The sequence below is a fragment of the Andrena cerasifolii genome, unplaced genomic scaffold (assembly GCF_050908995.1).
Source record: "Andrena cerasifolii isolate SP2316 unplaced genomic scaffold, iyAndCera1_principal scaffold1699, whole genome shotgun sequence".
In the NCBI taxonomy this organism is placed as follows: Eukaryota; Metazoa; Arthropoda; class Insecta; order Hymenoptera; family Andrenidae; genus Andrena; species Andrena cerasifolii.
In genome coordinates, this window is record NW_027486591.1 from 1 (window position 1) to 16,716 (window position 16,716).

A 16,716-nucleotide genomic window follows, 5' to 3' on the forward strand; every position below is an offset into this window, starting at 1 on the left:
AATTTTTAAAAAAATTAAAAAAAATTAGTAAAAAATTTTTTTAAAAATTAAAAAAAAATAAAAAATGAAGAATTTTTTTTAAAATTTTGTTAAAAAAATTAAAACAAGTTTTTTAAAAAAAATTAAAAAATAAAATTTTAAAAATTTGAAATTTTTTTTTTTAAAAAATTAAGAAAAAAATTTAAAAAACATAAATAAATTTTTTTAAAAAATTAAAACAAAATTTAAAAAAAAATTAAAAAAATTTTAAAAAATTTTAAAAAATGGAAAAAAGGAATAAAGAATTTTTTTTTAAATTTTAGTAAAAAATTAAAACAAATATTTAAAAAAAAAATTTTAAAAAAAATTATCAAAAATTTAAAAAAAAAATTGAAAAAAAATAAAATAAATTTTATAAATTTTTTAAAAAAATTTTAAAAAAATTTTTAAAAATTAAAAAATTTTAAAAAAATTTTTAAAAATTAAAAAATTTTAAAAAAATATTTTAAAAAATAAATAAAAAATAATTCTTTAAAAAATTTGTTAATAAATTAAAACAAAATTTACAAAAAAATTAAAAAACATTAGTAAAATAATTTTTTAAAAATTTAAAAAATAATAAAAAAATGAAAAGAAAATAAAAAAAAAATTAAAAAAAAATAAAAAAAAATTTTAAATTGAAAAAAAAATAAAAAATGAAGAAATTTTTTTTAAATTTTGTTAAAAAAATAAAATAAAATTTTTTAACAAAAATTAAAAAAAAATTTAAAAAATTTTAAAAAGTTGAAAAAAAATCAAAATAAAGAATTTTTATAATTTTGTTAAAAAATTAAAAAATTAAAATTTTTTTTAAAAAAATTAAACAAAAATTTAAAAAACATAAATAAAAATAATTTAAAAAAAACTGTTAAAAAAATTAAAAAAAATTAAAATAAGAAAAATAATAAAAAAAATTTAAAAGAAATAAATAAATCAAAAAATAAAATAAAAATTTTAAATATAAAAAAAAAATTTTAAATAAAAAAATATATACATAATTAAAAAGAAAAAAAATTAAAAAATAAAAAAAAATTAAAAAATGAATAAAATTTTTTTAAAAATTTTGTTAATAAATTAAACCAAAATTTAAAAAAAAAATTTTTTTAAATTTTAGTAAAAAATTAAAACAAATTTTTTTTAAAAAAAATTTCAAACAAAATTATCAAAAATTTTAAAAAAATTTTGAAAAAAAATAAAATAAATTTTATAAAATTTTAAAACAAATTTTAAAAAAATTATAAAAAATTAAAAAATTAAAAAAAAATATTTTAAAAAATAAATAAAAAATAATTTTTTAAAAAATTTGTTAATAAATTAAAACAAAATTCACAAAAAAATTAAAAAACATTAGTAAAATAATTTTTTAAAAATAAAAAAAAATAAAAATATGATAAGAAAATAAAAAAAAATAAAAAAATTAAAAAGAAATTTAAAATTTGAAAAAAAAAATAAAAAATGAAGAAATTTTTTTTAAATTTTGTTAAAAAAATAAAATAAAATGTTTTAAAAAAAATTAAAAAAATTTTAAAAAAATTTTAAAAAGTTGAAAAAAATCAAAATAAAGAATTTTTTTTTAATTTTGTTAAAAAATGAAAACAATTTTTTTTTAAAAAGTTAAAAAAGTAAAAAAATTTTTTTTAAAAATTAAAAAAAATTGAAAAAAAAAGATTTTTTTTTAAATTTTGTTAAAAAATTCACATAAAATTTTTTTAAAAAAATTTAAAATTTTTTGTAAAAATTAAGAATAAAATTATAAAAACATGAATAAGAAAATTGTAAAAAAATTGTAAAAAATTAAAACAAAATTTAAAAAAAATTTTTTTAAAAATTTTAAAAAAAATTTTAAAAAATAAAAAAAATCAAGAAGAAAATTTAAAAAATATAAATAAATTTTTTTTAAAAAATTAAAACAAAATTTAAAACACAATTAAAAAAATTTTAAAAAAATTTTAAAAAGTTGAAAAAAAAATAAAAAATAAAGATTTTTTTGATTTTGTTAAAAAATTAAAACAATTTTTTTAAAAAAATTAAAAAATTAAGAAAATTTTTTTTAAAAAATTAAAAGATTAAAAAAAAATTTTTAAAAAATTAAAAAATTAAAAAAATTTTTAAAAAAATTAAAATGAAATTAAAAAACATAAATAAAAATAATTTAAAAAAAATTGTTAAAAAAATTAAAAAAAATTAAAATAAGAAAAATAATAAAAAAAATTTAAAAGAAATAAATAAATAAAAAAATAAAATAAAAATTTTAAATATAAAAAAAAAATTAAATAAAAAAATATAAACAAAATTTAAAAGAAAAATAAAAAAAAATTTAAAAATTTTGTTAATAAATTAAACCAAAATTTAAAAAAAAATTTTTTTTTAAATTTTAGTAAAAAATTAAAACAAATTAAAAAAAAAATTTTATACAAAATTATCAAAAATTTTAAAAAAAAATTGAAAAAAAAAAATAAATTTTATAAAATTTTAAAAAAAATTTTAAAAAAATTTTTAAAAATTAAAAAATTAAAAAAAAATATTTTAAAAAATAAATAAAAATAATTTTAAAAAAATTTGTTAATAAATTAATCCAAAATTTAAAAAATAAATAAATAATTTTTTTTTCAATTTTAGTAAAAAATTAAAACAATTTTTTTTAAAAAAAATTTTTTTTAAAAATTATCAAAAATTTAAAAAAAATTTGAAAAAAATAAAAAAAAATTTTTTAAAAAATTTTAAAAAATTGAAAAAAAAAGATTTTTTTTTAAATTTTGTTAAAAAATTAAATCAATTTTTTTAAAAAAAAATTTAAAAAATTAAGAAAAAAATTTTAAAAACATGAATAAAAATTTTTAAAAAAAATTGTAAAAACATGAATAAAAATTTTTGAAAAAAATTGTAAAAACATGAATAAAATTTTTTTAAAAAAATTGTAAAAAATTAAAACAAAATTTTTAAAAAATTAAAAAAATTAGTAAAAAATTTTTTTAAAAATTAAAAAAAAAATAAAAAATGAAGAATTTTTTTTTAAATTTTGTTAAAAAATTAAAACAAGTTTTTTAAAAAAATTAAAAAATAAAATTTTAAAAATTTCAAAATTTTTTTTTTAAAAAATTAAGAAAAAAATTTAAAAAACATAAATAAAAATAATTTTAAAAAATTGTTAAAAATTTTTTAAAAAAAATTAAAATAAAAAAATAATAAAAAAATTTAAAAGAAATAAATAAATAAAAAAATAAAATAAAAATTTTAAATATAAAAAAAAATTTTAAATAAAAAAATATATACAAAATTTAAAAGAAAAATAAAAAAAATAAAAAAAATTTAAAAATAAATAAAGAATAATCTTTTAGAAAATTTGTTAATAAATTAAAACAAAATTTGCAAAAAATTAAAAAACATTAGTAAAATAATTTTTAAAAATTTAAGAAAAATTGAAAAAAAAGATTTTTTAAATTTTGTTAAAAAATTAAAACAATTTTTTTAAAAAAATTTTTAAAAAATTAAAATTTTTAAAAAATTAAGAAAAAAATTTTAAAAACATAAATAAAAATAATTTTAAAAAAATTGTTAAAAAAATTTTAAAAATTTAAAAAAAGTTAAAATAAAAAAAAAAATAATAATTTTTTTAAAGAAATAAATAAATAAAAAAAATAAAAAAATTTAAAATATAAAAAAAAATTAAATAAAAAAATATATACAAAATTTAAAAGAAAAATAAAAAAAATTAAAAAATTAAGAATTTTTTTTAAATTTTGTTATAAAATTAAAACAAATTTTTAAAAAAAAATTAAAAAATAAAGTTTTAAAAAATTTAAAAAAAAATTTTTAAAAGTGAAGAAAACAATTTTAAAAACATAAATAAAAATAATTTAAAAAAAATTTTAAAAACATTTTTAAAAAATTTTAAAAATTGAACAAAAAATAAAAAATAAAGAATTTTTTTAAATTTTGTTAAAAAATTAAGAAAAAAATTTTAAAAACATAAATAAAAATAATTTTAAAAAAATTTTAGAAAAATTTTTAAAAAATTTAAAAAAATTGAAAAAAAATTAAAAAATGAAGAAATTTTTTTTAAACTTTGTTAAAAAATTAAAACAAGTTTTTTAAAAAAAATTAAACAATAAAATTTTAAAAAATTAGAAATTTTTTTTTAAAAAAATTAAGAAAAAATTTAAAAAACATAAATAAAAATAATTTTAAAAAAATTGTTAAAAAATTAAAAAAAAAAATTAAAATAAAAAAAATAATAACAAAAATTTAAAAGAAATAAATAAATAAAAAAATAAAATAAAAATTTTAAATATAAAAAAAAAATTTTTAACAAAAAAATATATACAAAATTTAACAGGAAAATTAAAAAAATAAAAAAAAATTTAAAAATAAATAAAATTTTTTTAAAAATTTTGTTAATAAATTAAACCAAAATTTAAATAAAAATAAAGAGAAATAATTTTTTTTTAAATTTTAGTAAAAAATTAAAACAAATTTTTAAAAAAAAATTTTTAAAAAAAATTATCAAAAATTTAAAAAAAAATTGAAAAAAAAATAAAATAAATTTTATAAATTTTTTAAAAAAATTTTAAAAAAATTTTTAAAAATTAAAAAATTTTAAAAAAATATTTTAAAAAATAAATAAAAAATAATTCTTTAAAAAATTTGTTAATAAATTAAAACAAAATTTACAAAAAAATTAAAAAACATTAGTAAAATAATTTTTTAAAAATTTAAAAAATAATAAAAAAATGAAAAGAAAATAAAAAAAAAATTAAAAAAAAATAAAAAAAAATTTTAAATTGAAAAAAAAAAAAAATGAAGAAATTTTTTTTAAATTTTGTTAAAAAAATAAAATAAAATTTTTTAAAAAAAATTAAAAAAATTTTTTAAAAATTTTAAAAAGTTGAAAAAAAATCAAAATAAAGAATTTTTATAATTTTGTTAAAAAATTAAAAAATTAAAAATTTTTTTTAAAAAATTAAACAAAAATTTAAAAAACATAAATAAAAATAATTTAAAAAAAAACTGTTAAAAAAATTAAAAAAAATTAAAATAAGAAAAATAATAAAAAAAATTTAAAAGAAATAAATAAATCAAAAAATAAAATAAAAATTTTAAATATAAAAAAAAATTTTAAATAAAAAAATATATACAAAATTAAAAAGAAAAAAAAATTAAAAAATAAAAAAAAATTAAAAAATGAATAAAATTTTTTTAAAAATTTTGTTAATAAATTAAACCAAAATTTAAAAAAATAATTTTTTTAAATTTTAGTAAAAAATTAAAACAAATTTTTTTTTAAAAAAAATTTCAAACAAAATTATCAAAAATTTTGAAAAAATTTTGAAAAAAAATAAAATAAATTTTATAAAATTTTAAAACAAATTTTAAAAAAATTATAAAAAATTAAAAAATTAAAAAAAAATATTTTAAAAAATAAATAAAAAATAATTTTTTAAAAAATTTGTTAATAAATTAAAACAAAATTCACAAAAAAATTAAAAAACATTAGTAAAATAATTTTTTAAAAATAAAAAAAAATAAAAAAATGATAAGAAAATAAAAAAAAATAAAAAAAATTAAAAAGAAATTTAAAATTTGAAAAAAAAATAAAAAATGAAGAAATTTTTTTTAAATTTTGTTAAAAAAATAAAATAAAATGTTTTAAAAAAAATTAAAAAAATTTTAAAAAAATTTTAAAAAGTTGAAAAAAATCAAAATAAAGAATTTTTTTTTAATTTTGTTAAAAAATGAAAACAATTTTTTTTTAAAAAGTTAAAAAAGTAAAAAAATTTTTTTTAAAAAATTAAAAAAAATTGAAAAAAAAAAGATTTTTTTTTAAATTTTGTTAAAAAATTCACATAAAATTTTTTTAAAAAAATTTAAAATTTTTTGTAAAAATTAAGAATAAAATTATAAAAACATGAATAAGAAAATTGTAAAAAAATTGTAAAAAATTAAAACAAAATTTAAAAAAAATTTTTTTTAAAAATTTTAAAAAAAATTTTAAAAAATAAAAAAAATCAAGAAGAAAATTTAAAAAATATAAATAAATTTTTTTTAAAAAATTAAAACAAAATTTAAAACACAATTAAAAAAATTTTAAAAAAATTTTAAAAAGTTGAAAAAAAAATAAAAAATAAAGATTTTTTTGATTTTGTTAAAAAATTAAAACAAATTTTTTTAAAAAAATTAAAAAATTAAGAAAATTTTTTTTAAAAAATTAAAAGATTAAAAAAAAATTTTTAAAAAATTAAAAAATTAAAAAAAATTTTTTAAAAAAATTAAAATGAAATTAAAAAACATAAATAAAAATAATTTAAAAAAAATTGTTAAAAAAATTAAAAAAAATTAAAATAAGAAAAATAATAAAAAAATTTAAAAGAAATAAATAAATAAAAAAATAAAATAAAAATTTTAAATATAAAAAAAAAATTAAATAAAAAAATATAAACAAAATTTAAAAGAAAAATAAAAAAAAATTTAAAAATTTTGTTAATAAATTAAACCAAAATTTAAAAAAAATTTTTTTTTTAAATTTTAGTAAAAAATTAAAACAAATTTAAAAAAAAAATTTTAAACAAAATTATCAAAAATTTTAAAAAAAAATTGAAAAAAAAAAAAAAATTTTATAAAATTTTAAAAAAAATTTTAAAAAAATTTTTAAAAATTAAAAAATTAAAAAAAAATATTTTAAAAAATAAATAAAAATAATTTTTTAAAAAATTTGTTAATAAATTAAAACAAAATTTACAAAAAAATTAAAAAACATTAGTAAAATAATTTTTTAAAAATTTAAAAAATAATAAAAAAATGAAAAGAAAATAAAAAAAAAATTAAAAAAAAATAAAAAAAAATTTTAAATTGAAAAAAAAATAAAAAATGAAGAAATTTTTTTTAAATTTTGTTAAAAAAATAAAATAAAATTTTTTAAAATAAATTAAAAAAAATTTTTTAAAATTTTAAAAAGTTGAAAAAAAAAATCAAAATAAAGAATTTTTATAATTTTGTTAAAAAATTAAAAAATTAAAATTTTTTTTTAAAAAATTAAACAAAAATTTAAAAAACATAAATAAAAATAATTTAAAAAAAACTGTTAAAAAAATTAAAAAAAATTAAAATAAGAAAAATAATAAAAAAAATTTAAAAGAAATAAATAAATCAAAAAATAAAATAAAAATTTTAAATATAAAAAAAAATTTTAAATAAAAAAATATATACAAAATTAAAAAGAAAAAAAAATTAAAAAATAAAAAAAAATTAAAAAATGAATAAAATTTTTTTAAAAATTTTGTTAATAAATTAAACCAAAATTTAAAAAAAAAAAAATTTTAAATTTTAGTAAAAAATTAAAACAAATTTTTTTTTAAAAAAAATTTCAAACAAAATTATCAAAAATTTTAAAAAAATTTTGAAAAAAAATAAAATAAATTTTATAAAATTTTAAAACAAATTTTAAAAAAATTATAAAAAATTAAAAAATTAAAAAAAAATATTTTAAAAAATAAATAAAAAATAATTTTTTAAAAAATTTGTTAATAAATTAAAACAAAATTCACAAAAAAATTAAAAAACATTAGTAAAATAATTTTTTAAAAATAAAAAAAAATAAAAAAATGATAAGAAAATAAAAAAAAATAAAAAAAATTAAAAAGAAATTTAAAATTTGAAAAAAAAAATAAAAAATGAAGAAATTTTTTTTAAATTTTGTTAAAAAAATAAAATAAAATGTTTTAAAAAAAATTAAAAAAATTTTAAAAAAATTTTAAAAAGTTGAAAAAAAATCAAAATAAAGAATTTTTTTTAATTTTGTTAAAAAATGAAAACAATTTTTTTTTAAAAAGTTAAAAAAGTAAAAAAATTTTTTTTAAAAATTAAAAAAAATTGAAAAAAAAAATTTTTTTTTAAATTTTGTTAAAAAATTCACATAAAATTTTTTTAAAAAAATTTAAAATTTTTTGTAAAAATTAAGAATAAAATTATAAAAACATGAATAAGAAAATTGTAAAAAAATTGTAAAAAATTAAAACAAAATTTAAAAAATTTTTTTTTAAAAAATTTTAAAAAAAATTTAAAAAAATAAAAAAAATCAAGAAGAAAATTTAAAAAATATAAATAAATTTTTTTTTAAAAATTAAAACAAAATTTAAAACACAATTAAAAAAATTTTAAAAAAATTTTAAAAAGTTGAAAAAAAAAAAATAAAGATTTTTTTGATTTTGTTAAAAAATTAAAACAAATTTTTTTAAAAAAATTAAAAAATTAAGAAAATTTTTTTTAAAAAATTAAAAGATTAAAAAAAAATTTTTAAAAAATTAAAAAATTAAAAAAAATTTTTTTAAAAAATTAAAATGAAATTAAAAAACATAAATAAAAATAATTTTAAAAAAATTGTTAAAAAATTAAAAAAAATTAAAATAAGAAAAATAATAAAAAAATTTAAAAGAAATAAATAAATAAAAAAATAAAATAAAAATTTTAAATATAAAAAAAAAATTTAAATAAAAAAATGTATACAAAATTTAAAAGAAAAATAAAAAAAAATTTAAAAATTTTGTTAATAAATTAAACCAAAATTTAAAAAAAAAATTTTTTTAAATTTTAGTAAAAAATTAAAACAAATTTTAAAAAAAAATTTTAATCAAAATTATCAAAAATTTTAAAAAAAAATTGAAAAAAAAAAATAAATTTTATAAAATTTTAAAAAAAATTTTAAAAAAAATTTTAAAAATTAAAAAATTAAAAAAAAATATTTTAAAAAATAAATAAAAATAATTTTTTAAAAAATTTGTTAATAAATTAAAACAAAATTTACAAAAAAATTAAAAAACATTAGTAAAATAATTTTTTAAAAATTTAAAAAAAATAAAAAAATGATAAGAAAATAAAAAAAAAATTAAAAAAAAATAAAAAAAAATTTAAATTGAAAAAAAAAATAAAAAATGAAGAAATTTTTTTTAAATTTTGTTAAAAAATAAAATAAAATTTTTTAAAAAAAATTAAAAAAAATTTTAAAAAATTTTAAAAAGTTGAAAAAATATCAAAATAACGAATTTTTATAATTTTGTTAAAAAATTAAAAAATTAAAAAATTTTTTTAAAAAATTAAACAAGAATTTAAAAACATAAATAAAAATAATTTTAAAAAAATTGTTAAAAAAGTTTAAAAAAAATTAAAATACAAAAATAATAAAAAATTAAAAGAAATAAATAAATAAAAAAATAAATTAAAAATTTTAAATATAAAATAAAATTTTAAATAAAAAAATATATACAAAATTTAAAAGAAAAATAAAAAAAATTAAAAAATAAAAAAAAAATTTTAAAAATAAATAAATAAATTTTAAAAAATTTTGTTAATAAATTAAACCAAAATTTAAAAAAAAAATTTTAAATTTTAGTAAAAAATTAAAACAAATTTTTTTAAAAATTTAAAAAAAAATTTAAAAAACATAAATAAAAATAATTTTAAAAAAACTGTTAAAAAAATTAAAAAAAATTAAAATAAGAAAAATAATAAAAAAAATTTAAAAGAAATAAATAAATCAAAAAATAAAATAAAAATTTTAAATATAAAAAAAAAATTTTAAATAAAAAAATATATACAAAATTAAAAAGAAAAAAAAATTAAAAAATAAAAAAAAATTAAAAAATGAATAAAATTTTTTTAAAAATTTTGTTAATAAATTAAACCAAAATTTAAAAAAAAATTTTTTTTAAATTTTAGTAAAAAATTAAAACAAATTTTTTTTTAAAAAAAATTTCAAACAAAATTATCAAAAATTTTAAAAAAATTTTGAAAAAAAATAAAATAAATTTTATAAAATTTTAAAACAAATTTTAAAAAAATTATAAAAAATTAAAAAATTAAAAAAAAATATTTTAAAAAATAAATAAAAAATAATTTTTTAAAAAATTTGTTAATAAATTAAAACAAAATTCACAAAAAAATTAAAAAACATTAGTAAAATAATTTTTTAAAAATTAAAAAAAAATAAAAAAATGATAAGAAAATAAAAAAAAATAAAAAAAATTAAAAAGAAATTTAAATTGAAAAAAAAAAATAAAAAATGAAGAAATTTTTTTTAAATTTTGTTAAAAAATAAAATAAAATTTTTTAAAAAAAATTAAAAAAATTTTTAAAAAATTTTAAAAATTTGAAAAAATATCAAAATAACGAATTTTTATAATTTTGTTAAAAAATTAAAAAATTAAAAAATTTTTTTAAAAAATTAAACAAGAATTTAAAAACATAAATAAAAATAATTTTAAAAAAATTGTTAAAAAAGTTTAAAAAAAATTAAAATAAAAAAATAATAAAAAATTAAAAGAAATAAATAAATAAAAAAATAAATTAAAAATTTTAAATATAAAATAAAATTTTAAATAAAAAAATATATAAAAAATTTAAAAGAAAAATAAAAAAAAAATTTTAAAAATAAATAAATAAATTTTAAAAAATTTTGTTAATAAATTAAACCAAAATTTAAAAAAAAAATTTTTAAATTTTAGTAAAAAATTAAAACAAATTTTTTTAATAAAAATTTTAAACAAAATTATCAAAAATTTAAAAAAAAAATTGAAAAAAATAAAATAAATTTTATAAAATTTAAAAAAAAAAATTTTAAAAAAATTTAAAAAAATTAAAAAATTGAAAAAAAGTTTTTTTTAAATTTTGTTAAAAAATTAAAACAATTTTTTTAAAAAATTTTTTAAAAAATTAAGAAAAAAATTTTAAAAACATGAATAAATTTTTTTTAATAAAATTGTAAAAAATTAAAACAAAATTAAAAAAAATTAAAAAAAATTAGTATAAAATTTTTTTAAAAATTAAAAAAAATAAAAAAATGATAAGAATATAAAAAAAAATAAAAAAAATTAAAAAAAAAATTTAAAATTGAAAAAAAAATATAAAATGAAGAAATTTTTTTTAATTTTGTTAAAAAAATAAAATAAAATTTTTATAAAAAAATTGTAAAAAATTCAAACAAAATTTAAAAAAAAATTATAAAAATTAGTAAAAAAAATTTTTAAAAATTAAAAAAAAATAAATAAATGATGTAGTATCGGAATAAGTTCAGCGAGACGTTGAGAACCTCGGAGGAGACAGGCCCGTTGGGGAAAACCCAACGCGTCACCGGGCCCAGCGACGCGCGCAAGGGTTTGTCGGGGCGAGAAAGCGCGCGGCGGAGCGATGTCCATATTTGGGCATGAGGGCGACTTGAAAAGCGTGCGTGGTGGGGATGTAGCGTCCTTTTTCGGAAAGGCGAGTTTTCCGCGGAAAGTACAGAGTTGGAACAACCGGCAGAGTGTGTAGATGTACTGAGTCGTTGTGTTAAATCGAGTTGTTTGTGTCGTAGTCGGTTATCTTGTATTAGTTTTAGTTTCTTTCAATCTTATATATATATATCTTTCCTGTTTATATTAAATATATTTTATTTATCCCACAATTTTGGGGGCTCGTCCGGGATAGAAAACACAGGAAAACAGGATTGTCGGTCAAAGCTATTTACGCGGTAATCGTGAAGTTGTATCCAGTGAAACGGTTGTTGTGCTGTGACGGTGAAGTACTGTTACGAAAGAGTTAAAATAAACCGATATTCACAATGAGTGACGCGGGAAGTGCTGATAATACTATTGTTGATCTTGGGGAAAAAGATGGCGGCAATGCTAGGCTGGCACGAGTTGACGCAATGAAGCTGCCCGAGTTGAAGCAGGAGTTGCAGAGCCGTAAGCTGAAGATATCCGGAAAGAAGAAGGAGCTGCAAGATCGGCTGAGAGCTGCTCTTACGTTGGAAGCCGAGCATGGGGAAGATGCAGATGAAGATGAAGATGGTTCTGACGAAAGTGAAGATGATGATGTTAAGAAATGCACAAGGCAAACGCAAATGTTGACGTTTAAGGATGTTGAGGAGTCTATGGGTACGTTTAGCGGTGATGATAAAGTAAACGTCCGTTGCTGGCTCGAAGAATTTGAAGATATGGCGGAGCTGTGCAAATGGAGTGATATTCAAAAAATCGTATATGCGAAGCGATTGTTGCGCGGATCGGCTAAGTTGTACGTCAACTATGAGAAATGTTGTCGTAAGTGGTCTGAAATGAAGCAAGCGTTGAGATCCGAGTTTGCACGAGTGGTAGACGTCCATAAGATACATAAGGAATTATCGCGCAGAACCAAGAAAACAAATGAATCATACCAGGAGTACATCTACCAAATGCTGGAGATAGCCAAACAAGCAGACATGGAAGTCACCGCGACCATTAAATATATTATTGAAGGGATTCAAGACGATGAGTGCAATAAAATGATATTGTACGGAGCCAAAAGCGTACGAGAGCTGAAGGAGAAGTTCGAGTCCTACGAAGCCATGAAGGAGAATGCAAGAGTGAAGAGCAGGCGAACTGAAGAGAAGACGAAGAAGGCGGTCCGAGAAGGTGTTGGAGCTGTGATGCAAGGAGGTGTAAGAAAATGTTTCTTATGTGGGGACCGGAACCATTTAAGTGCGACTTGTCCGACGAAAAGTAAAGGCATGAAGTGTTTTAAGTGTCAGGGGTATGGGCATATTGCGCTTGAATGTAAAGGCGAGAGTAAACCTGTAAAGGATGTGAGTAGTACATCGGAAGCGTCGAGGAAAAAGCGCCTTAAGGAGGTACAGATTGAAAATTGTGAGTTAGTAGCGTTAATAGATTCGGGTAGCGATTTGAATTTAATACGAGCAGATCATTATGTAAAAATTGGCGCGCCTAGACTAAGTAATACGATTTTACAATTTCGCGGCGTTGCGGTGGAAAGCCATCATACGTTAGGAGTATTTTCAACACACATAACGATAGATCATGTAGTGTATCCAATAGATATACATGTTGTACCTGACGTGTTGACGTCACACGGTTTAATAATTGGTACAGATTTTCTAGACTCCGTAAAGCTAATTATGAAAGGGGGAGAAATTTCTATTAGGAAGCTAGACGTGCCAGAAGTGTATAGCATTAGTGTTGAACCTGCAGTGAATGGAGTTGATTTGTCGCATGTTACAGTTCCTGAGCATAGAGAGGCAATAGAAGTTTTAGTCGAAAATTATAAGCCTAATAAAACACGCGAAGTGGGGGTTACGATGAACATTATTCTTACTGATGATGTGCCTGTTTACCAAAGACCGCGACGATTGTCTCCTAAGGAAAAAGCAATAGTCGATGAACAAATAAAGGCGTGGGTAGAGAATGGGATTATACGACCGTCTCACTCAGATTATGGGAGTCCGATAGTGTTGGTTGTGAAAAAAGATGGTACAATTAGAATTTGCATTGATTTTAGACACCTGAATAAGAAAATAGTGAAGGACAGGTACCCTTTGCCGTTAATAGAGGACGAGTTAGACTCACTACAGGGCGCGAAAGTGTTTAGCACACTTGATTTAAAGAATGGGTTTTTTCATGTGCCCATTGAAGAAGGTAGTCAAAAGTATACCGCTTTTGTTGTACCCAACGGCCATTACGAGTTTTTGAGAGTGCCTTTCGGACTCTGTAATTCGCCAGCCGTTTTCCAAAGGTTCATACATGCCGTGTTCAGAGAATTAATAGCGGTGGGAATGGTGCGCGTTTACATGGATGATATAATAGTTCTAGCGAATGATGTTGTAAGTGCAATTGCAAACCTTGAAGCTGTGTTGGGCGTAGCGAGTCAATTCGGATTAGTAGTGAATTGGGGTAAATGTAAATTTTTGCAAACGAGGGTGGAATACTTAGGGCATATTGTCGAAAATGCTTGCATTCAGCCGTCAGAACATAAAACTAGAGCCGTAATTAAATTCCCGAAACCTCAGTGTGTGAAGGACGTTCAGAGTTTTTTAGGCTTAACAGGATATTTTAGAAAATTTATCCATCGTTATTCAGTAATAGCGCGTCCAATGTCGGATTTGTTGAGAAAGGATGTCAAGTTTAGGTTTGGTGCGTTGGAACTGGAAGCGCTTAATAAATTGAAGTTAACGTTGAGTAGTGCACCGGTATTAAAATTATATCGTACAGGCGCCGAGACAGAGCTGCACACTGATGCGTCTGGTTTAGGATATGGAGCAATTTTATTGCAGCGCGATACTCAGGATGGTGCCTTCCATCCCGTGTATTACGCGAGTGGGAAAACTACGCCTGCCGAGGAAAAATACCCGAGTTATGAACTTGAAGTTTTAGCGATCATTAAATCCTTGAAAAAGTTTCGAGTTTACCTGTTAGGAATTTCGTTTAAAATTGTTACTGATTGTCAGGCGTTTACGTTGACAATGAATAAGAAAGATTTGTGCGTGCGAGTAGCTAGGTGGGTTCTTCTGCTCCAGGAATTTCAGTATACGATTGAGCATAGGCCGGGTAGAAGTATGGTTCATGTCGACGCCCTGAGTAGAAATCCGTTGCCTACAATTATGCTAGTAGAGGAAGATGATGACGGAATTATTGTCAGGTTGCGTGAAGCTCAACGAGGAGACGATGAATTGCGGAAAATTTGTGACAACATCGAGCAATACCGAAAGAATGGCTATGTTGTAAGTCGTGACGTGTTGTACAGAGTGGTAAATGACACCCCGCTGGTGGTCGTACCTAAACCAATGCAGGTACAGGTAGTCCGCCGGGTGCACGAACGCGGTCACTTTGGGGTGATTAAGACTGAGGCGTTGTTAAAGAGAGACTATTGGTTTAAGGGAATGCGTCAGAAAGTAGAAAAAGTTGTACGAAATTGTATAAATTGTATTCTAGCCGAGCGGAAACATAAGAAGCCGGAGGAGTGGTACAAATACCTCGAATCAGCTCAGAAATATCTGAACGCGACACCGAGTAGGAGTACCAATACAACGCCTTTTCGTTTGTTGTTTGGTACACATGTAAGAATGCGTGAGGATCCTGAAATCAGAAAGTTGATAGAGGGTGAGTGGATCGCTATGTTTCAAGAAGAGCGTGACGAGATGCGGTTACGAGCGAAGAGGAAAATCGCGGAGGTTCAAGCGCAGAACAGAAAATCGTTTAACAAGAATCGCAAAGAAGGCCACGGAGTACAGGCAGGGCCAGCTGATAGCAATTAAAAGAACGCAAGCCGGTCCAGGCTTGAAGTTCCATGCGAAGTATTTTGGGCCTTATTGCGTAAAAAGGGTATTGAGGAATAACCGTTACGTGGTGGAAAAGGTTGGAGAACACGAGGGTCCGCGGACGACGTCTACGGCTGCCGACCACATGAAGCCGTGGGTCACCGACGAGGAAGACGACCTGTCCGATGATAGCGAATCGGTGTAGGGTAGAACCAAGGACATCTGAGGGCAGATGTCATATCAGGATGGCCGAATGTAGTATCGGAATAAGTTCAGCGAGACGTTGAGAACCTCGGAGGAGACAGGCCCGTTGGGGAAAACCCAACGCGTCACCGGGCCCAGCGACGCGCGCAAGGGTTTGTCGGGGCGAGAAAGCGCGCGGCGGAGCGATGTCCATATTTGGGCATGAGGGCGACTTGAAAAGCGTGCGTGGTGGGGATGTAGCGTCCTTTTTCGGAAAGGCGAGTTTTCCGCGGAAAGGACAGAGTTGGAACAACCGGCAGAGTGTGTAGATGTACTGAGTCGTTGTGTTAAATCGAGTTGTTTGTGTCGTAGTCGGTTATCTTGTATTAGTATTAGTTTCTTTCAATCTTATATATATATATCTTTCCTGTTTATATTAAATATATTTTATTTATCCCACAAATAATTTAAAACAAAAATAAATAAAAAAATTTAAAAATTTAAAAAAAAAATAAAGAAAATTTTTTAAAAAATTTAAAAAATATAAAAAAAATTAAAAAAATTTTTGTAAAAAATAAAAAAAATTAATATATTTTAAAAAAATTTAACAGAAATTTAAATATAAAAAAAATAAAAAATTTTTTTTTAAAAGTTTAAAAAAATTAAATAAAAATTTTAAAAAAAATTGAAAAAAAAATTAAAATTTTTTTTAAAACATTTAAAAAAAATTGTTAAAAAATTAAAACCAAATTTAAAAAAAAAAATTTATATTTTAAAAAATTTTTAAAATATTTTTAAAAAAAATTAAAAAAAATTAAAAATTAAATAAAAATTTTTAAAAAATTTCAAAAAAAATAAAAAAAATTTTTTTCAATTTTTCAAAAAAAATTTCAAAAATTTCAAAAAATTTTAAAAAATTTTTTAAAAAATTTAAAAAAAATTAAAAAATTAAAAAATTAAATAAAAAATTTAAAATATTAAAAAAATATATAAAAAAATTTAAAAATTTACTAAAATTTTTTTTAAATTTAAAAAAAATTTAAAAAATTAAAAAATAGTAATAATTTAAAACAAAAATAAATAAAAAAAAATTAAAAATTTAAAAAAAAATAAAGAAAAATTTTGTTAAAAAATTTAAAAAAAATTTTAAATATAAAAAAATAAATAATTTTTTTTTTAAATTTTAAAAAATTAAATAAAAAATTTTAAAAAAATTGAAAAAAAACTTAATATTTTTTTTAAAACAGTTAAAAAAAATTGTTAAAGAATTAAAACAAAATTTAAAAAAAAAAATTTTAAATTTTAAAAAATTTTAAAAATGTATTTAAAAAACAATTTTAAAAATTTAAAAATTAAATAAAAATTTTTAAAAAATTTTTAAAAAATTTTCAAAAAAATTTTAAATTTAAAAAAGAAATAAAAATTTTTTAAAAAAATCAAATAAAAATTAAAAAATAATAATT

The 16,716-nt window shown here is 15.8% G+C and overlaps 1 protein-coding gene across 1 annotated transcript; it reads left to right on the top strand.

The window, feature by feature from the left end:
• Positions 1 to 11,413: 11,413 nt before the first annotated feature.
• On the top strand, positions 11,414 to 14,602 carry LOC143378248 (uncharacterized; the record flags this gene model as incomplete). Its single annotated transcript, XM_076829996.1, has 3 exons — positions 11,414 to 13,706; positions 14,025 to 14,215; positions 14,261 to 14,602. Coding segments are annotated over exons 1-3 (2,634 nt in total), but the record flags the coding sequence as incomplete, so codon positions are not given.
• Positions 14,603 to 16,716: the final 2,114 nt, after the last annotated feature.